The sequence below is a fragment of the Anser anser genome (assembly GCF_964211835.1).
Source record: "Anser anser genome assembly, chromosome: 13".
NCBI lineage: Eukaryota > Metazoa > Chordata > Aves > Anseriformes > Anatidae > Anser > Anser anser.
Genome location: NC_139734.1, coordinates 5,939,305 through 5,961,590, shown reverse-complemented (window position 1 = coordinate 5,961,590; position 22,286 = coordinate 5,939,305). Strand labels below are relative to the sequence as shown.

The 22,286-nt window shown below is 44.2% G+C and overlaps 1 protein-coding gene across 4 annotated transcripts in view; it reads left to right on the top strand.

The window, feature by feature from the left end:
- Positions 1 to 21,667, top strand: part of AMOT (angiomotin) — a 62,002-nt gene extending 40,335 nt beyond the window's left edge. For all 4 annotated transcript variants that reach the window (XM_083797055.1, XM_083797054.1, XM_083797057.1 and 1 more), the window contains exons 8-13: positions 9,080 to 9,229; positions 11,069 to 11,259; positions 13,457 to 13,579; positions 14,217 to 14,449; positions 15,310 to 15,534; positions 16,593 to 21,667. In XM_083797055.1, coding sequence (XP_083653181.1) covers positions 9,080 to 9,229; positions 11,069 to 11,259; positions 13,457 to 13,579; positions 14,217 to 14,449; positions 15,310 to 15,534; positions 16,593 to 16,693 — 1,023 coding nt within the window. In that variant the 3' untranslated portion in view covers positions 16,694 to 21,667. The remainder of the gene's footprint in view (positions 1 to 9,079; positions 9,230 to 11,068; positions 11,260 to 13,456; positions 13,580 to 14,216; positions 14,450 to 15,309; positions 15,535 to 16,592) is intronic.
- The last annotated feature ends 619 nt before the right edge of the window (positions 21,668 to 22,286 follow it).

Here is a 22,286-nt window from a genome sequence, read left to right as displayed (position 1 = left end):
GCTTGTTTTCTGTCCCTTTCCTCCCAGGAGAGGATAATGAATTTGAGCTGCTTAGCTGGGCAGCTTTCACAGCAGTTTCTTTTGTAGCCTTGTCCCTGCCATTCGCACATGGCTCTCACCTTGCTGCCCTTCTGCGTCATAGTGGCCGTCCTCTTTCCTCCCGCCTACTCCTTTCCTCTCCAGGGCTCCATTTCCCACTCCCAGACCCTGCTTCCTTTACTCCTACTCTTCCTCCATAGAGAGCCCCTGGAGGAAATCTCATGGCCAAGCAGACTTCCTCCAGGGCAGGTTTGTTCTCTCCTTCAGTTCTGCCATCTTCCTGCCTACTGGTGCTCATCATCCCCCTCAGCTGAGCACTGTGCCTACACCCACCTGCATCTTGCATTTTGGAGACATTCTTTAAACCTTCCCTTTGTCATAAACCCTCCCTTTGTCAGCTTCTACTCCTCTTTCTGCTTAGGATCCCGGTGTGCCAGCAGAGGAGGGATGGTCAAATACAAAGTGAGCATCCTACTGTCTTATCTTGCCTGCCTTCTTTCTCTCCCAGGTACAGATGCAGATGCCTTCTTAATTTTAGTCTGCTCTTCTCTGAGCTTTTACTTGCTTCAGTAGCTCCTCTGTGCTTTCTCCTGGAGCACCCTCATGGTCACTGCAAACACTGGTGACGCCATCTGAAGCATCCACTGGCCGTGGTTCATCACTGGGGAGCCAGCTTCCCTGCAATACAAATTATAACAATGAAGAAAGAAGAGCAGATTCAAAGGAACTTTCAAGTATCACTGTCCCCATTCAGCCCCGCACACAGCTGACAAGTCCATTGATTTCACGAGGACTGCAGCATTTCCTGGCAGGGCTGACTTGCACCTTGGCTGCTTTGGGGGACAGGGAGCATTAGGTATAGGGGAACTTTAACAGAACCACGATCAGATCTCCTGTTTGGCTCTCTCTCAAACTGTTCTGTCTTTTGATTCTGTAATGTATGGCAGCTCCTTGCCTCTCATTCAGATTTTTCAGTGCCTTAATGATTCTAGAAGTCTCACGTGTGACCAGCTTTAAGTACACAGGACATCCTGGTGGCTTCCCTGGGGTCATTCACATGCTTGGAGCTGGCTTTATAAAGATGCTGTGGTCAGCCGGGGCCAGCACGCACAGCACTTGGCTAGGACAAGCTTCTGTGCAAAGTTGAAGCCTTCAGAGGCAATAATAATTGTATGTTTTCTTTTCGAAAGACCTCTCATTTTACTAGAAGAATTGTTTTCAGTGCTGTTGCAAAGTATTTCTGCTTAGGTAGAACAGGAAAATGGGTAAGTAAATGTGGCCAGATTTGCATGACCCAAACACACCTATGCCGATAGAGAGTGAAATGCCCTGCTCTAGATTGCACGAAGGTTTCTGGTCATTTGCATCCAACCTTTGCTTGAATCCCAGGGCGTGCAGGAAGTGCCACCCTTCCTGTTGTAGATAAATATGGAAGCGTCTCAGTGAGGGAGCAGGAATTAACTCTGCTTTTTCCTAGAGGTGAGGGGGAACAAGGGAAAAAAAAAAAGAAGGGGTGAAGAGTCACTTTTGCATGTTTCCCAAATCACTTTTTAATGAAATGCTTAGGATTATGAAGCATTTGTTGCCTCATTAGCATTAAGTTGTGGGAACTTCAGAAATCCCCAAGCTGTTTGGTAACTTTCCGAAAGACAGCCATACGAGCTGCTTGGTGCTCAGGGCACCGTTCAGAAGCGAGTCTAAATGTCAGCCTGAGTTTCTGACATTCAGTGACCAAGATATATGAACAATTTGTCAATTACTTCTTTTATTCCTGCCAGCCTCATCTGGGTTGCTAGTCCCTGTAATTGTCAGGAATTTCCAAACTAGTCCTGCAGAAGAGGGTGGAGTTTCTTACGTTAAGGTTTGGCAGCCTCTCTGGCTCAAGGCCTGAGGGGGGTGTGCATATTTCAGTTGTTGCATCCTGTAATGTGAGTTTTCAGCTTTTTTTTCCCCTTCCGTTTTGACTTCCTATTGAGCAGAGCTACCCTGCCTTGTATTCACCAGATCCTTTATAAAAAGAATATTTTATTTCTGTTTTAATGAGACCTGTAAGCCATATGTCACCATGGCTGGATTTACATGTTGCGTTGGAACTGGAACGTACACATTCTTTTTAAAATCCTTGGCCTGAATTGCCAGTTTGGGCAAAACCAGCCATCTGTAAAATGTAGGTACTTGTCTCCTCCTCTGGAGCTTGGGGAGTTCTATACGTACTGGATTTTAGCATCCAAGTTAGAGGGAAGGAAGAGATAAAGGCATGCTAAATGTGATAGAGAAAGGAATGATCTTAGGTACCTTTGCTTTTGGAAGCAAAAGGAGGTATTCAGAATATTTCCCCTGCTCTGTCAGAAGTGGTGAAATGACTCCTCAGGTTTAGAACAAGCTGCCGTTAAAATTAGATAGTGTGGAGTTTATTTTTGCAAAGTGCTAAAAAGAGTGAGTGACAGTGGGTATTTAAAACAAACTTAAATATGCTCTTAAACAGGCTTGCAGAGTATGTGTATGTTCTACGTGTAATATTTAAACTTTACTATTTTTCTACTAGACATAAAGATACCCAGTAATTAACCCCTGTTTTTATGTCTCTATTTTCATCCTTCCCTTTAATAGATGTTGCACAGGAATGCTTAAGTCAACAGCTTATTAAAATCATTTCTAGTGAAGTATATTTATTTTTTTTTAAATCAAAACTTCAGATTATTTTCATTACATGCAATAATTTTGAGATAAATTGTGTATCTTTGAGGTAAAATGCACGTTGGCTTAAACCCACATATCCCAGAAATGGACAGTGACAATATTTGCAGTGGGAGTATCCAGAGTTCCTCACGTTGAAGCACGGATTGCCACGAGGGTCTCAGCTGCAGGCATCCGAGTGGCAGCGGTATGCAGCAGGTGTGCAGCTGGTAGATGGTTACAGCTGGCCTGGATCTGTGAGCTTAAAGCAGTCACAGTACCGCACTTTAACCATCATCTGCTAGCAAACACCTCGAGAGCAAGCAGGACAGATGGTTAAACTTCACTTTGCTCTGGGCCAAAGGCAGAACTGCAGGGGGACACGGCAAGGTCCGTCCTGACCAGCCGGGTAAGGGCTGCCCTCTGTGAGTCCTTACGAGGCTCGTGGTACTGCACCAGGGGGCTCCATGCCAAGTCGTTGGCCCAACCACAACTACTAGACAGAAAGGCTACAAGTGCTACTGCTTTTAAGCTCTTCGTAAACTGGATTTTTTAGAAGTTTTAATGAACTTGGTCATTTCTGCTTGCTCTGGTTAATTTGTACCGTGTAAGACCACAGTTCAAGAAAAAAAAAAGTAGTAATTTTTTTTGGTCGTGGTTTAACTTGTACTCCTTTGCTTCACTGCTTTACAAAGCCACCGTTTTAACAAGTGCCTGAAGGAGACAGCTTTGAAAAATAGTGACTACCATTAAGCAGATATAATTATCTGCTCTGCCATCCTCGTGTGCACACCTTGCAATAGAAAGAAAAGCCTGACAGCCTGTCTGGTGGGTGTGAATTAGGGGCTGGGGGAAGGGAAGGAGTTTGGGTGAAATATCTCTTCTACAGGCGGCTTGTATTTAGGGGCTATAAGATCTTCCAGCCATCAGAGTTCAACACAAACCAGATACCAGAGCTAAGATATTATATTCATTTCCCACTCAGCTATTGTGGGGAGAAATTGTGCGCTATTTCTGATAACACTGGGGGTTCTGTCTGGGGGGAAATGTAGAAACATTCGTTTCCAAATGACTTCTATTGTACTTCACATACTGTATCCGAGATGATTTCAGAACAGAGCTCTGGCTTGTAGGGAAGAGACCCAAAGGAGAGTTTGTGCGCTTGAAGGCTTGTCTGTTTTTTTCCAATCACTTCTGGGTCTATAAAAAGATATTCCTAGTCTCCACCAGCTTTCCCTCTCGTGTGCTTGGGCTCTGAGCTACATAACTGCTCCTTTCAGGACAGAGCTGTTCGTGGATGGGCAGGGTAGGCAGGAGACAAAACTCCCCCTCTTACCTCTTTTAATGACCCGTGTTCTTGTAATGCTGCAGAACTGGCTTTTTATTGCTTTGTCTCTATCCTGTATTCTGCCTGTTAGTGTTTTTCCAGAGGTGGCTTCAAGAGTTTTAACTTATTTGAAGGCAAACAAACGGCGAGATGACATTATGACATTCCCATGCAGCAAGCACTGCTCCCTAGCAGGAGGATAGCGTTACCAAATTGCTTCAGCATGCGTTCTTGCTGAAGCCAGTCGCGCCTTCTTGGGCCTGGATTCAAACAAACTGAGGGTTCAAAGGCATCCTAGAGGAATACATCCCTGCTGCAAGAGGCAGAGGTGGTTTAAACGTGCTTGCTGTCCTCTTTCTTTACTACATTTCTGCCATAGCAGGCACATTCTTGTGGGGAAGCACATTTTCAGCTGCATATGAATGGATTCAGCTTTAGGAGAAGCCCAGAATGTAATGAAAACACCCTGAATATATTAAACAAAGGACTTTGAAGCCATCAGAAATAGTGGGTGGGAGACAGGCAGATGCTGACGAGTGTTACCAATTTGCTGAAATAGGAGCTGTCCAGGATGAAGAGGGTAATCGTTGGGTTTGTCAAAATGCCTGGAAGGGTTTCTGAATCATTGCTAGCTAGGCAGGAAGTCCTCTCTTCTTCCCCAGAAAAACTCTTTGCTGAGCAACCCATCTGGAAGCGATGAATCTCCACAAAAGAAGAGCCTTTCTTCCCCCTCACCTGCTATGCCAGGACCACGTTTCTCCTGCAGAAGTAGCTCTGGTCCTGAGGATATTAGGGCCTCTAGTCTCCATGCATCTAGCAGCTTTACATGGGAAGCTCCTCATCTCTGTTTGCCCCTGCTCCCTGCACTGTGTGCATGAAACCTCCGTGCCTTCTTCTCAGCCTTTCGCCTGCAGGGACTGAGATCCCTGACAGAAGTTGCATGGTTTGTCAAAGATGTGCCTGAGAAACCTAAATCAAACAAAGTGACACGATTTGTTTGGTTTCTAGAATATTAATCCCTTTTCTGCTGGGCAGTTAGGGTAATAATGAACTGTCCCTATCCTGGCAGGAACGCTTTGTCCGTGGCCATTGTTTTTAGACCACGCAAAGCTCTCCGTAGCAGAGGAACCTTCAGGTTACCTGCTGCCAGGCATTACGTTGTCTTAGGGAGTCTTACCAAAATCGTTTCACTGAAGAAAAGTTTCAGTTTTCTAGGTTTAGTGCGTGCATTTGTTTAATCATTTTGTTCTTGTCTGTTAAGGGTGGTTAATCGTTTTCCATTGCTGGAAGCCCTGCAGTTGGGGGATGTGGGTGTGCAGGCATCATCAGAATATAAATCTGTCTGGCTAACTTGGAAACAGCTCGCTCTTCGGGTCAGCTGGACTCTGAGCAGGGAAGCCTCCGAGTCCCAAGTGTATCTGCTTCGCTCAGCTGGCTCTCAACTGCAGAAAGCAATCCTGACACGGGAAAGAGGAAAGGAAGACTGAAATTCTTGTTCAGGAGGCCAGGGAATCTTTTTAGGGGTATTACCTGCAGCAATTCAGGCTTTTGTGTGCTAGATTTCTACAGAGCCTGTCCTTGCCTTGCCTATTTTGCTCAGTTCTGTTGCAGAGTTTTTGTAAACATCATAGGGAATGTGAATGGGAGAATGACTGCTCTTGTTTTAAATGGTTTAATTAGAAAATCTTGCTGATGAAGCCTGACCTCTGACACCTGGCTAGGACATTTTCTGATGCAGTCAGGGATGACCTGGAGAAGTTGTGTGTGTTTATTGAAGATGTGCCATGTGCTGTAGGAAATGCAGAGGAGGAAGGTAGCCATGCTGAAGCGCTCTGCTCTGCTTCCAGACGTGCACCACGGCTAGCTGAGATCGTACGGTCTTACAGAGGTGTTATAATACAGATATTAATGTAAGTCGAAGTCTCTGTGTTTTCAGAGCACCCTTCAAGGCAAAATAGTTACATTACGTGAGCATGAGCTTAGTGAAATGCAGCACCATCAAAAGGAAAATTACTATCTTGTCAAATTTATGTAAACTCACAGACAGAAGGGCGTGACTGCATCCTTGTAAAGCTTCAGGAATGAGCTCTTATCTGGAGCACGTGTTCCCTGCAAGGCCTCTTGCAGAGGAAGGAGTTCCAGCATCCTTTGATGCCATCTCCCCTGTGGTAGATGTTGCTGCAGCCCTTGGCACGGGGCAGCCAGGTTTGGTTCTTTGCTGGGCGAGAGAGGGTGGGGAATCCATGGCAGCCACCCAAGAACAAGCCTCAGCATGCTGCCTTTTTTCCTTCCTCCCATCTCACTGAGGTCTGCAGCACACTGGCAACACTCAGGGAACTGCTTCCAATTCCTGTCTTAGGAAAACGTAATCATATTCTCAATTTATGGTAAAGAAGTCCCTCTGTGCTTGGGAGAATTATTTCTGGGCGTCTTTACATCTAGAGGTCAGAAAAAGTCAGAAATCTTACCTATATATGTAATAATAATAAAATCAGCCTTCACTAGTACCTCTCCTGCAGAGAATCCTGGTTCACAGAAGGTAAACTGTTCCTCACAAGTCCTCACTGTGGCAGAGCTGGCAATGAATGGCACTGCCAGAATAAGCAGTGGACTGAGTCAGTGCAGCAAGTACATAAAATAAAACAATTTCCTATGTAAAGGATAATTATGGCAAGATACCTTAGGAAAGCTGAGTTGTCTGGAGCACATACATGCCTTTAAAGCTCGCTGAACATCTGGGTACTGCAAAATTGAAGATGATTTGAAGGATTTCTGAATTAATTCTGTTTAAACCCTAAGTTTTTAAAAGTAGATATTTTTTACTGATGCAGGAAAATGAAGTGTATTTTGTGAAGAGAAAAAACAAAACTCTGTGTGAAAAGCCACTGAGCAAGCCATGCCTGTGCTTTAGGTCTGGTGCATGCGTTAGGCGTGTGCAGGCAGTGCTGGGAAGTTGGGCAACAGCTCGTGTTGCAATGTTTCACCTGCAGGTTGGGCTGATGGGAGCGCTTTCAAAGTGAACATTTCAGCGGAATTTCTCTGTCCTAATTCTCTTTCGGCTGGGCACTTGGTATTCTTTGTGTGCAGGCCAAAAAGTTAATCCACACATACACATTCTCAGATTTATTAATTATGAAACTAGTAAAACATTGTTGTCGGTTGCCTTTTGGAAGAAGAGCTTTACCTGCCTTAGAAAACTTTTCAGAGATTTCAGTGCTTTGCAGTATGTAATGAGAAACCAAAGGTCTGTCCTTCCTCCCTTAATTCTGCATACAGAAGAGGGGGAGAGATCTGATTTTCAGGAGGTTATTTTTCAGCTTGATGCACGATATTTCTCAGCCTATTAGGTTGTTTCTTGTTCACACGCAGGTAAGTAAGGTCCTGTGCAGAACCAAGGTACTGGGCACTCTCCGTGTCCAGGTTCTGCTGCTGACTTGTAGTTTATCATTTCTGGCTAGTTGGAGCTACTGTTAATCAAACTGTAAAACTGGTGTATTAAATGCACGTTTTGGAGTCTGACAAAGCTTAAATCAGTGCTGTTGAGCACTATAACCCAGAATAAAAAGATCTATTAATTACAACATTTTTTTTCCTGCAGAGTAGCAGCTGAATATTAAGTTGTTTTAAAATGTTCTTGTCCCTCCCATTCCAAACAAGTTGGAAATCTTGAGCAATCAAAGCATTAAAATACCTTTCTGCTGTACATGCACTGGTGGGAAGGCCTTTGGCTGGATTACTCACTCGTTACTGTAACTTTTATTATAAAATACTTGTTTGGGGAAAATCCTCTAGGGCAGCGACATTCACGCTGTGAGGTTAGGTGCCTGCTGACTTTATGAAGAGAAGAAAGGGATGCCACGTCTGGGATTAATAGTGTTTGGAGACTTCTCTCTGGTGCTCACATTGCAGTCTCTGGGTTGCCTCAAGGAACAGGAATATGAAAAGGGAAAAGTTTGAAGCATCACGTGGCGAGACCTTTTGGGAAGGATGGCGTGGCATAAGGATGGCTCGTTTCATTCAGAGCCAAGTCCTGCAGGCCTGCTCTCCTGTCTCCCCCGTAACTACAAGCAGATTCCCAGGGAGCGCTGGAAGAATAGGACCACCAAACAGTGGTGTGGTACTTTCCCAGAATACTTTCCGCTTCCGAGAAGGACTTCCTGAGCCCAAACAGCGTCTTTTGTCTTCGATATCCCTCAATGGACTTCTCTTCCATGAAGCTCTAGAGCAGCTCTTTGAACTCTCATAAGGGAGCCTGTGTTTTGCGTTGTGGTGCTTCTCTAGGCTTTGGCTCTGACTTGGGAAAAGTTGCCTCCTTCCTGCTATTTTGTATTTCAGAGTTTACAACAATCACAGCTAAAAAAGCAGTGCCCCGGATTTGCTGTACGAGGCCAGCTAGTTGTGATTGTTACGGACAGTTACGTCTGAGTGTGCAGCATTCTGTATATTAGAATAGGGTTGTGCTTTATTCTGACATTTTTAATTTCATATTTTAGTTTGATTTTATTCTGCCTGAAGTGTGCTAAGGTGGTTACTGGGAGGAGAGCTCAGGCTGTGTCTAGTGTACACCTTGAGCCTGTTCATAATTTTGCAGTGGGACTGGAATGGGATCCTGCGAGCAGCTTTCAATATTGTACTGAAAAAAAACCTGTTCTTAGCTCCTGGGCTGGATCTAATCCTTGTCTTTGCTACAGTTACCTCAATAACAGGCACCAAGTCAGGTAAACGCCCTCTGGTACCAACTCAACTTAGCCAATCTCAGTCATTTGCAACAAATACTTGCCTCAGTTTCGCTGTCCCTACCATGCAGATGCTGAGGACGGCAAGAACAAACACACCTAGCAGGAAAGTGGGGATGGGGAAGAGCTGTAACCTCCAGAGCGTCTGGAGCCCAGGATGGAGTCTGAGGCACCCTGACAGCTCCAACTGAATGCTTTCCTCCTGGCTGCCGTTGCAGCCTTCTGCAATGCGTACGAAGCCAGAAGTTGACTCCCTTGTTCTCCTTACTTAACTTTAGTTATATTTTCCCTTTTGTTTCAGCTCAAAAAGAAGCAGGTCTACGTTGAGAAGGTGGAGAAGATGCAGCAGGCCCTGGTTCAGCTGCAGGCAGCGTGTGAGAAACGGGAGCAGCTGGAACACAGGCTGCGGACGCGGCTGGAGCGAGAGCTGGAATCTCTCCGGATGCAGCAGGTATCCTTTCTCCCTGCCTTGCCAGGCTTCTTATCGGATTGTGCGCTACACCATGCACGAAAGAAGGGCAGTGGTTTTTCTCCATCGTGCAAAGTGAGCACATTTTTCTTTTGTTAGCTATTTTCTTCCTGGCCATGTAAAATGAGCAAATTTTTCTTTTGGTAGTTATTATCACACTGGCCTCTCTGTTGGTTTTTACTTGATTTAATTATTCCATTCTAACCAGAAAACGTAGATAAGGTAGCAATAGGGGATCCATCCCGTGACAATATTCAGACATAGACATATAGCTACATGGTATTCTATCTTTAAGTAACCTGGTTATATTTACTTTTGTATTATTTTAAAAATATTACAATTGAAATTTTATGTAAAATTCATTAACAGCTGGTCTGAAAGAGAGGCCCTTCAAAAAACTTTTGTATTGAGAAAAAAAAAGCTACCAAAACCATAAAACCAATTCCATAAAGGTAGCTGACGGAAACAAGCAGAAGTTTCACATAGAATATATTAGAATTGTAATTTGAGTCTTTTTCAGCGGAATGAATGAGTGAGAAGTAGATTGTGCAGGGTGTTATGGTGATGTGAGGTTTCAGGTGGTGTTACAGTGTGATGCATTTCAACATGCATCAAATACAGGCCTGCATCCTTTTTCCGGAAAAATTTACAAACCTGACAGTTTACCTGTTTGCTAAATCACATTTAGTTCCAGGTTATGTTTAGTCCTCGACTGCCACATCTGTGTAGGAACAGATACTTAAATATTAATTGTATTTTGTATTGGTTTGATAGGAGTTACAGTAATTTGATAAGCTTTCTTCCGTGTTACCATGCAAGATTATTTGCCCTGAACCCCACAGCTTTTAACTGTGAAGCTGATACAAAGCAAAAACATAATTTCTTGTCATGGTTTAAGAATTCTGAGCTGGACATGAAACACTTTGCCTGCCCAATTTCCTTCTTTTCTTTTAAAGTAACTTTTTTATTTTTAAGTCAAATATCATGCCAATCGCAGATGAGACTTCCATATAAAACTATGCAGTTTACACTTTGAAATTTTAGCACAGCAAATCTCCACTCTTTCTTGATTTGAGAGAAGAGGAGCAGTCTGTCTTCAAGTCTTGCTTTAGAACTAAAGTATTTTTAACTCCCAGCTACTTAATCCTCAGGTGTACACTGATCATAGTGATTTAGTAATCGAATCCTAATATATCCTAATATATACTATATATCCTAATATATTATATATCCTAAGATTTTGGATTTCTTTTTAAATCTGTGATAATTCTTGTGTTTTGTTGGAACAGTGTTGGAAATAAGTTTGGGTTACTTCAGGCAGTATGGATGAGCTGTAGGCATCAGAGCTGAGTAGCGTGATCCAGCTCTCCGGCACTCACTTGGGGCTTTGCATGTGGAAAAAAGTTTTAAGGAGTGTTTTCCATCGCAGATATTTGCCTGTTAGTACTCACCAACTGTGGAGTGGCACGAGGAAGCACTCTAGCATGAGTAAAGGTGTCTTTCTGAGGAGTGGTTCTTGGCATATTATGACTTTTGAGCTTCACCGTTTGGAAAATAGAAGCCTGGCTTTGCCAGGTTTGGACAGAGCGAGGCTGAAAATGTGCCTGCGGGCATTTCAGGTTAAGCTCTAAAGGAGACTGTGACCATCACCTGGTGTGCCCAGCACAACACAGGCTGCTGTGTTTCCCTCTGGGGGGGCTCTTGCATCGAGCCAGTACTGCTCCCGCCCAGCCTCTGTCTTTCAGACCAAAGCAAACAAACCAACCCTGAGTCTTACAGGTGCATCCTGCGACTTGTTTTTGTTTTGTTTTTGGGAATCAGCGTCAGGGTACATCTCAGGCTGCCAATGTGTCGGAGTACAATGCCACGGCGCTTATGGAGCTCCTGCGCGAGAAGGAAGAAAGGATTCTTGCTCTGGAAGCCGACATGACCAAGTGGGAGCAGAAATACCTGGAGGAGAGTGTGATGAGACAGTTTGCTTTGGATGCAGCTGCGACTGTGGCTGCTCAGAGGTAAATGAGACTATTCATAGCACAGGGATTATTTTCTTTTTCCAGTTGAATGTTGAATTTCCCGCCGAGGAATGTTGTCATACCACCCTCCCATGATACCTTTCCTTGTGGTCTGAACGGCTTCACAACCTTCTGCGTGCAAGTGGAGCTTGGCAGCTTTTTCCTGGGAGCTGTGCGATTGCCAACAATTAAAAACTTTTTTCCAGGGGAAGATTCCCCCAAAAGCAAGAACCATTTTCCAGACTAGAATTGTTCTGAGCCATTCCTCGAAGCTGTTGCTTCAAAAATAGATGTATGAGGAGGGTTGTTGTTGTTTTTTGTTGTTTGTTTTCTAAACAGGAGTCAGTCCTTGCTGAAGTCATGTGGGATGGGGTAAGCTTGGTGAATCACATCGCTCACCCTGAATGGCTTGCTTGTTCTCCAGAATGTTTTTGCAAATTACTTTGTGGTATTGTCCTCAACATGGTTACTAACCAGAAAAGTCTACTAGGAAATTCTGCTCAAAACCTTCTGCTGTGTGTAGAGAGTAGTGCTTGTGGGGGTGCAAAGGAAAAGGTGTCTGAAATTTGGTAACAAGGTCACATTCCAAGACAGCTCTCCAGGAGCACGTAATAAATACGGTTGCAAATAGGCCCAAGTGCTTCGGCTAGTTGGCAAGCAAGAGCTGTTATTGGAGTGCAATTCTTTAATGTCAGGTAGTGCTTACATGTAATTTCATTGATCACTAGTTTCTGCTTCTTGACAGCAGATTTTATGTTAGATTGTTTCAGGAACCAGATTCAAATAGGGATGTTATCGCAGCTGGCTTCCTAGCACATAAGATCATACTAGAATTACCGGGGGAAGTCACAGATCTGCTGTGTTAGCATTTAAAGGCTTATCTTATCTTGCTCCAAAAGCTGGCTGTTATTTTGGGGTATTGATGTTTCTTGTGCACTGTTCTCTGCCTCCCCAGAGATTCTCTAAAGGCTCTCGCTACTGCTTGTCCCGAGAGGCTGTGTTATATTTTCAGCACGTGCTGATAAACAGGAGTCTGGTCTATTGTTTGTCATGGAATGAGAGAGGATGTGTTAGGCCTGTTCGGGTTTGTTAAATGAACAAGAACGCTTTCCAGTCAGGAAAGAGCCAACCCCTGGTTTTCCATTTCCTTCTAGCACCCTCAAAAGAGGCTGTTCTATCAGCATCAGTGCTTCTGCAAGTTTCTATGCAGTTGGTACCTACAGTGTAGCCTTCTCAAAAACAGGCTGTGAGGGATTTCATTCATTTCAGTGGTAACCTCATCTGTGCTGTGCACAACTTTGCTTTCCTTTTTCTTTGGTAGTGGAAAACAGCACCCCTTAGGAAGCTGAGGTTGCAGGAAGGCTGCTTTACAGCACAGGCTGTACCTGGGTCAGTTTAGGTTTCTTTGACGATGAGCTTCTCGTGCCCGTCACGTTGGTGCTTTGCCATTCCTGATCTGAACTTTTGTAGGGTTAAATGCACATTTCCAGACAGTTCTTAGGCCTTGTTCTTGTTTGAGGGAACAAATTTCTTATCACAATGAATTGGAGCTATTGGTAACTAACTTTTTTTAAAAAAATATTACTGTATTAATGCATAGCTATGTCAGTAACGTGCTCTTAATGCTATAAGTCATGCAGTGACATAAAGCATTGCACAGTGACTTCGTTCTGACTACAGCAACAAGTAGGCTGAAATACTCATTATATTTTGGTTAATGGACTGAACAACCATCACAGCGTTAACATCAGGCACTGTGTGGAGTCAATCTAAAGCTGTTTTCAGTTCATTCCAAGTATTTTGGACCAAGCTGCTTAAATTGCTTTAAAATTTTCGTGACTATCTCCCTTCAGTACATACTTAGATACCCTGTTGTTGGAGGGAGAAGGGAAAAAACTGCATTTGAAGTGCAGTTATCATTCTTTCAGTTGAAACAGTGGATTCACAGTGAATCCATTAAATCACAGCCTGGCCTGGGATGGACAGAAGATTGACTATTGTTACAATTATTTGGATATGTTTATAATCCTTCCTTCATTAGGACTGGGAGATGGAATTTTGGAAGACACTGAGATAGCTTAAACTCAAAAAATAAGTGAATGCTCTTGTTTGTTACTTTTGAGCAATCATTTTGTGCTGCTAGGAGGAAAGGAGCATATTCAGCTGGTCTTTCATCTGCTCTGCTGCTTGTTCCCAGGGACACGACGGTGATCAGCCACTCACCTAACCCGAGCTATGACACCTCATTGGAAGCTCGCATTCAGAAGGAGGAGGAAGAGATCCTGCTTGCCAACAGGAGGTGTCTGGACATGGAGGGAAGGTAAAATGTAGTTTTGATCCCATCCGTCTTTAGGATGGGGATTTTAAATGAATTATCTGGGTAGATGCCTCAGAACCAGAAATTCGTAGGTTTTCACCAGTGGCAACAACATAGGATGCCAGATGCTCATTTAGCCAAGGAAGTAACTGCACAGCAATCCAAAACCCATCTTAGATTTTTGTATCTAGCTTATTCCTCTTCTCTCGTCACGGCATCTTCATCAGAACTCAAGCCACCTGTTAACACTTTCACAGACCTGTTTTCCCCAACATTTTTGCAGTGCAAACTCCCCGGTCTATAAATACTTTTTTTTTTTTTTCCTGTTGGTCTCATGTCCAGCCCATAACTCTCAGCCTTGCCTCAAAGCCTCTTCCATGCCTGATGAGAGCAGCTTCCAGCACCCAGAGGCGGGTGGGTATCTCAGGGAAGCTCTGTTCATGTATGTACAGGAAGTCTGAGGCATCATCTGCTGTGGTGGGGCTGTGAGCAGCCAGTGCTCGGGGTGATAAGCTCACCGGCGTCCTCTCTGTACCTCTCTGAATGCCATGGGGAGTTCAAGTCATAGCCATGGGGAGCTGAGGTCTCAGTCTGAGGACATAGGAGTTCAAAAATGTTGTTATTTGTTCTTCTCAACAAGGATCAAGACTCTGCATGCTCAGATCATTGAGAAGGACGCCATGATCAAAGTGCTGCAGCAGCGCTCCCGCAAGGAGCCCGGGAAGACCGACCAGCTCTCCTCAATGAGGCCTGCCAAGTCGCTCATGTCCATCTCAAACGCGGGCTCAGGCTTGCTGTCCCATTCATCCACGCTGAGCAGCACTCCCATCCTGGAGGAGAAGAGGGAGGACAAGAGCTGGAAAGGCAGTCTAGGTACTTTTTAAATAACTGTGGCACTTCAGATAGGCGAGTCACTGCTTAGAGGGGAGGCAGGAGCAACAGAAGGAAGAAGGTGTCTGACAGACCGATTGACTGGCCTAGCACGCAGTAAAACTGACTGCAAGCAAGGTGGAACATACTTGGCACAACTCTTGTTTGAATCACGTTTGGGGAAACGGTAACTTGTGGTGTTCAGGCTCTGTCATTAAAATATTTCAGCCTTAATTCTCACTCGGTTTGGTGCCTGACCTTAGGGATAGTTGGGATCTCGTTTTCAGAGTTCCAAAGCACGTGCTTTCAGGTGGGTTGTTACAGCTGTCTGAAGGTGTAAAGTCTCCTTCAGTAAGCAGCCAGCACAGATAGAAATCGGGATTGCTATCCTCTGGTGTTGTGCCTGCGCCAACATGACTTCTGTCTGGAATGGCTCAGCACCATTGTTTAGAGAAAACGAGTCGTATCAAAGCAAATCTTAGATTATGTCTTTCTTCCTGGAAAGAAATTAGGCCCACAGGTCCTCCCTGCGAGACCAAATGGCCCTGACAGGTGAATGCAATCTCTTTCAGCTGATTTCAGGGTGTGCAGATTTACCCAGGCATAGCTGGGCAAGTGTTTAGAGTCAGGGAAGCCTGGTGTTAGGGCTGACTTATGTATCCTTGCATGCAGCAGCATGATGCTGCTTTTCTTCAGGTACTTCAGCACCCACTGGTGAAAGGCACTCTAGAAAGGTAAATTAGAGCTGGGTGCTGAAGCACAGAGTGCTTTCCAAACCCTAGAGAAACTGCTACAGAGAGGGGCAGAACTGATTCCAGTTGGTTTTCTGAGACTGTGAAATTTCCTTCCCTTTTTCCACAAAGGTGTTCTGCTGGGAACAGAATATCGCTCAGAATCCATCCCCTCCACACCCTCTCCTGTCCTTCCTTCCACCCCGTTGCTGTCAGCCCACTCGAAAACAGGCAGCAGAGACTGCAGCACCCAGACTGACCGGGGGAGCGATCAAAGCAAAGCTGCTCCTCCTGCTGCAGCTCCCACACCAGGACGACTCCCCAGTACCGGCCTGGCCTACAGTGCGGACAAAACAGGTGAGGAACCTCAGCTGCCCACCCGGAGGGGCCCTGCCACTCACTCAGCGTCAGCTCTGCTCCATGGGGCAGGCTCCTGAGCTTTATCTGTTCAGGAAAACTGGGTTTACTTTTGGTGAGGACAGATGGTTCTCAGAGACAGGCTTTTGGTCTGAGGAGTCTCGAAATTGAAAAAGAAAAAAGCTTTAGGAGTGGTAGGATAAGCATGGGCACACCGGGCAGGGAGGTATAGCAAGACTGCAGAATTGGAGCAGGTATATGCAAATCCTGGGACAGTCTCTGAGTCAATCTACTCTGAAATAAGTTGTGAGCAGCACGTGGGGTTGAAGCAGGTTACGAAAATGGGCTGTAGAAACTGGCCGTTGTGTTTTAGTGGGTATTCAAAGCAAAGTGGACTTCGGTAAGGAGGACGGAGAAGAAGGGAAGGTAGCTACCATGACAAAACTGTCTCATTCATGCCCTGTCCCAGCCATGGGACCGACTTCAGCCTTGCCGTAAGTAGATCTGCCTGACAGTGGCTATCCCAGGGGCTGGATTTGCTTCCCACAGAGCTCCGAGCTGGCAGGAGCTGCTCATTTTCCAGCTCGCTCTGCCAAATCGATGCAGATTACACAACCTTGCCTCTTCTACTTACAGACACATTACAGTTATATTGTTCTTTATGGAAGAGTGAATTTGGCTGGTCTGCTGCGCATCTTGCCCATGCTATACTGTTTAATAGGTATTGAGGGAGACGGGAACAGGTTTTGTGGTGAAAGCCTACACTGACTGCATTGGTTTAAATGTAGTTGTGCCATTTTTGTAGGCCATTGTCTATCAACAGGAGATACCGAGGGGGAATTTGAGAAGATATCTTCATTTGTCTGGCTACATACATGCAGAATTGCTTTTTTTTTTTTATACTATTTAATAATAAGTTGTTAACTGTTTTTTGGCCAATGACAGAAGGTGTCTTTTAAAATGTTAACCTCGTTTTTCTAATCCTGTGCTCGTGGTTGTTGCCTGTGATTGAAGTTACAGCTTTGATTGTCTGTCTCTTGTTTTTCCTCATTGCATAGATGGGCCACTCTTCCACTCCAGCACCCTTGAAAGAAAAGCCCCTGTTCAGACCATGGGTCAGGACCTCCCAGATGGAGAGATGGTAGAATACCTCATCTGAAAGGCTGTGCCAGGATCTGAGCTGGGATACAATAGCAAGAATTTTTTTAAAAGACATTTTTATTGGGAAAAAATTTGTAGTACCTGAGTAATAAAAGAAAACTCAGCTGTTTGCTCTTGTATATTATGTCTCAAAAGTATGAACAGGTTAATTTATAATTTGTTCTAAATTATAAAAAAAAAAAAGTCCATAACGCTTGTTCTTTGAAAGTTTCCCCCTTTATTTTTTAATTACTGGATCTGGTAATGTCTGGATAAAAAAAACAAGAACTTAGGCGCACTACATCTTGTATTTCATTTCAGTATTTTGGAAGTCTTAAACAGAAGTACCTGCTCTCACAGCTCTTGGCTAATTGTCTACTTTTAACACAGTACGATGGGCATGAAGGCCTTATAATGATCAGAGCCAGGGACTTAGTTATCAGCACCACTTAATGGTTTCAGATCACAGGTGTTCAGAAGAAGCTGAGATGAGGTATGATCAAGGGAGATTTCTCTTTGCAGTCAGAGTAAGAACTCAAAATAGGTATTTCACAGTCATAGGCTGGAAAGATTTGCATTTTCAGTAGGGTATTTTTTTTTCCCAAGTCGTGTTATTTCTATTAAAAAAAAGGAAAAGACAAGACTCCGGTGATTAATGTCACATTTCATGTTTTCAGTTGCATCGAAAGATTTGCCATGCTTTTATACTTTTTCAATAATTTATACAGTGGATAGTAATTAATATATTGCATTCATGTTTTACGTAAGTTAAAAAGGACATTTTCCAGGCTAGGTCCTGATTTGTTAGGTCAGATTTCTGCCATTATAATTCCATTGGCTTTAGTGGAACTACTCCCACTTCATAGTAGTGCAAGTGGCGAGCGCTGTTGCTTTTCAGTGTTAGCAACTTCATCTGTGGAGAACTTTCTCTTTACAGGTTTCTCTATATTTCACATGCCTTCCTTTGTATGTCCTGCATTCTGGGAGATAGCAGATGCTTTTTTGTATAGCAAAACCTCAGAGGCAGAGGTTTAAAGGGGAGCTCTGTGTAAAGTTTCAGATGGCAAATTCTGTCCTTTCAAATTATTTTTTTCTTTATCTAACTGGAGAGAGCAGCTTAAATAACCCCCCTGAGGCATTATGGAAGGAAGTTACGCGTTCTAGTTGTCAGGTTCTCTTTCAGATCCTTGGAAACTGCCACAAATGCAGCAATGCTTCAGTCGCAGGTGCTGTAAGGAGATACTAAGACCAATAGAAGTAAATGTTTGAGTATTTTTTGTTACTGTCTTTGCATTTTATTAAAACAGTTCAATATTAATTTCTGTTAAAAACTTTTTTTTTACTTGAATGTTTAAATGTTTAATTAGCTCGTAGTCATGTGTCAGGAACCTGGCTAGCCTCAGCTTTCTGTGCAACATTAGAGTAGCCAGATTTTAATTTCAGATCACTCCAGAAATTAGAAAAATTAGCCGTTAATCATCCAACAGCTAGTGAATGTCCTCAATTCTTACTTGGTTGACACTGGTGATAAGGTGTCCTCTTGAAATGGCCTTACCGGATCAACAAATATAATGTGAAGTTTGCAATGGAGGGTTGGGAGATGGAAGGAGGTGCCTTCTCTCACCGCACGGGTGTCTTAGCAGTGCCTAAAGATCAGCTCCAAGTTGGATTCTGCTCGTCTTCTAGTGGTCATCGCTTAAAAAAACAAGGCAAGCAGTTCCCATCATACCTGGCAAATTTACTGCTTGTTAGTACTCTCCAGCCAATATTCCTGGACCCAGAGAAGTCTGAGATGGTAGAATGTGTATGTTGTAAGATCGGGACTGAGCCTAAATAGCCTGACCTTACTGCAAGATACGACCAAGTCTAAATAGCCTGACTTTGCCCAGTGGCCTCTCTAACAGGCTGCACAACCTTCCTTCATCACACTGCATCAGACACTCCAGAGCTGCACTTTACGGCTTGGACAGTCTCTGCCATATGGGACAATGTTCTGGAGTACAGCAGACCTTTTCTAAGGGTATTCTAAGAATTTGATTTAGTTCTCCACCCTTTTCTAGACAAACTGTTCACAGCCTCTTTGTTCTCACCCCTTGCATTTATTTCTGTTGACTTAATTCCATCCTGTTACGTGAAGTTATGCCCACTCTGGGTGATTTTAAGTGGTTTCCCTTCCTCTTCCCCGGTTGCTGGAAATGCAGAAGAAGCTTTTCTCATTAGGTCACTATGTCCATTCTTCTGCCCTTTCAGCTTCATTTTCTGTATTGGATTTTGTGGTTTGGGCTTAGAGTGAACCATAAGGGAGATCAAATGCCACTGGGGTGTGTGAGAGAGAGGAGAGAGGTCTGAGTACTTTTCTGCTCTTCTAAAGTCAGAAAAAAAATGATATTCCATCTTTACAAGTGCTTCTCAGCAGTAGGAAAGAAGTTTTGCAGCTGTAGGGCTCTGGATAAACAGTTCCAACTCACTTGATTCACTTTAATTCTGAAGTGCCTAGGACATTTTTGATCTTTTACAGATAAAATCTGTTTCAGAAAACTGATTTTCCCCAGTTGGTATTGGCTGTTAGCTGGACTAGGTAAAAACAATTTGTTTATCCTCCTTGCAGCTCATTGTTTTCAAACTGAGCTCCACTGCAATCTATTTTTGTATACTTTGTAGAGAAAAGGACATAATAGTCTTATGTGAATGTAATGCAGATGATGCATAGCAGCTGCCTTCTCAAAAAGTGGCAGCCAGGTGGTCTCTGACAGAGCAAGCCGTCAGGATCGCGGTAGCCTTCCTGTTTCTGTGCCAGTAGAAGTGAATTTGGAAGCCAGTGATGCATTTTCACAGTCCTTAGGTCAAGTTCTTTGCCCTGTTTTACAGTTTTGATTTCTCCCAAAAGCAAAGCCCCTGAAATTTTTTGACAGGGAAGTTTGAGGTAATCTTCCTGTGCTGATAAACTAGGAACCGTGAGGAATGTAGTCTTCCCCTCGAGCTTCCTCAGAGCCATCCTGATGTGAATGTAAACGAGCTGCTTGCTTTGAGGAAGGTGCGTACTATAGTCTTCAGTCTCCCTGTACAGATTTTTATTTTGTTCTTAAACAAACTGCTTTAAGGAGACAAACTGCACACCTAGTTCCTTCTGTAGAGCTTATTACTAGTAGAACGTGATTTTTAACAGGTTGATTGCAATGACCTTCTTTGCAAACCAAAATTTTAGACTAAGAGTTTTTCTTAAACTCGGGTATTAGAAGCAGAATTGTAGCTTTTATTAAAAATAAAAAAAAAAAAAGCCACATATTCTTCTTTGTAGAGCAAAACAAGAAAATCAAGTGTAGTTACTTCTCCTCTTTCCTTTCACTGCGTAGATTGGCCAAATGCCCAAGCCCTTTCTGTGGGCAATTCCTTTGGGATTTGAAGGCTCAGGGCACTGCCTGAGATCTGGAGGTTTTTGTTCCTATCCGACCCGGTGTCGTCATTAACTGAACAGCTCCTGCCTGGCAGCTCCTGTGGGGTCTAGAGCTGTAATTCTCTGGTCTGAGTACCCCTGGGGATCTGAGTTGCTCCTCAGAGTCTGCCAAGTGTGGCTAAGGTAAGCAAATGCAGTCAGGGAGCTTAAATTCTTTCCCTTTTGTAGCAACCACAAAATGTGAGGCACAAAGCTGGTATTAGCTTTGCTTCGTTTCTTTGGCTGCCTGAGAGAGGGGACTTGCAGGGCTTTTGGCCAGGACCATTTCCAAGGATGCCTCCTGCTCCACGAGCCCGCGCCAGCGAGCAGCGGTGTGTTAAGGTGTGTGACGGCCGCATCCCGTGAGCCAGCCATGATCCCGGCTGCAGGAGCTGCGCTTTTCCACCTGTAAAGTGACCACATAAACTTGGAGCAGCAAGGACAGCGACACCCCGGGGGTATTTGGGCTCCTCTGCCTTCCCCGGAGGCTGGCGGCTCTGCTCCGTGCCAGGGCCGGGGGCTGTGGGCAGGGGTTCTCTTTCCATGTATTTGTATAGGAACTTTTTTTAAAAAAAAAAAAAAGCTAGCGTTTTCATGTCTAGAATGTAAAAAGACATTGTAAAATGTAATTGTACTGTATTTATGAAGAAAATACATTTCTTTTCAAAAAGATCTTATTCTAAGTTTGTTTTAGAGTCCGACTTCCAACAGCATCATCTCTTAGGCTTTCAGAAGCATTGAGACCCGTCCGTTTTGCACCATTGTGTCCGACACTGTTAGGGCCACGCTAAACTTGAGATCCAAGAAAAAGAAGCCCACCTGCCCTCCAAACTCAAGCAGAAGCCGTGTTACCCCAAATTCAGAGGTATTTGAACACTCGCTTTCACTCAGCGTGGTCTCTGCTCAGGCTCAGCAGTGGAGATGCTGAAATACCTGGAGACCAGCGTGGAGCAGGGCAGCTTCCACACCCTGCCCCTGGAGAGAGCCAGAAAGCGGCTGCCTGTTGGCTCTCTGAGCCAGCAGCACAGCTCCTGCTGCCTGCAGAGCAGGATTGGTCCCCGAGAGAGGTGTGGTCAGCACTCCTGCCTCCTTATTCAGGTCTCTTCCAGCTGCAGAGTCACAGCTTTGTGGGGCACGTGGCTTAAACCCAGTTTCCCTTTCAGCACGCTCGTGGTCCAAAGCGCCAGAAATGAGTGAGCTGCGTGCTGCTTCACTCTGCGATCCAAACCATCCAAGCACAGGTTGAAATACTAAAAGTTTGCCGTTTCACGACCTTAGAAAATGTATCAAGAGAATGACCTTCTCTATATAAATCTATATTAAAGTGAACCTTGTGGATTATTTTCTCCTCCTTATTTAAACTAAGTTTATTTTGTAATTTGTGAATTAGCTCTTTTGTAATTCAGCTGTTGAAACAGCCCTAAAGTCTTTGAAGGTTATGGCAGCTTTAATTCTAGGAAAGAAAACAAAAAGTAAGTGTAAATATGCACTAAGATACCTTGTAAATGTCTATTGTTATGTTTGTAGCTAGCTATAAAAGTATTTTGTGTGTTTTTAAAAGATCGAATCCTGTGTTTTCATTTTTTTCCACCAATCTGCTGGTTTTGTGATAATTTTTCCAAGTATGAAAACCTTATTGAACATAAAACAAAAATAATCTTGATCTCGTCTAACCCTTGCTGCCATTTGGCCTCCGTCTTTAAGCTTCCAACCCCCTGATCGGAGGTTTTGCAGGACAGAGGAGTAGTTCATCCCGGTCTCTTCCCTTACCCATTGCCGTTGGATTGTTCTCTGAGTGTCCTGCAGCTGCACGTGAGGCTGCAGCTTCCCTTTTGTAATGAGTAGACCAACAGCACCTGCTTGCTGCCGCTTCCAGCTGCGGGGACGTTGCTGGTCGTCTCTTCTCTGATGGCGGGACTCTTTGAGGCTGCCTCAAAGTCCAGCTGCACGTGAGCAGCCTGAAGTCAGGTGAGTATTTCTACACCGCAGCCTTCAGCAGCCCAACGCACTTTCTGTTCATGTAATCTTGCTGTGTTTCGTTGCCTCCGGTTTATTTTTCTTCTCTCTTTGTGCTGTCAGAGGGAAGGAGCAGGGACTGTGCTCACTGGAACTGGTCAGACTTGCTGCAGTTTTCACTGCTGGCTTTTGGAATTGATCTTAACATAGTTATAACCTCCCC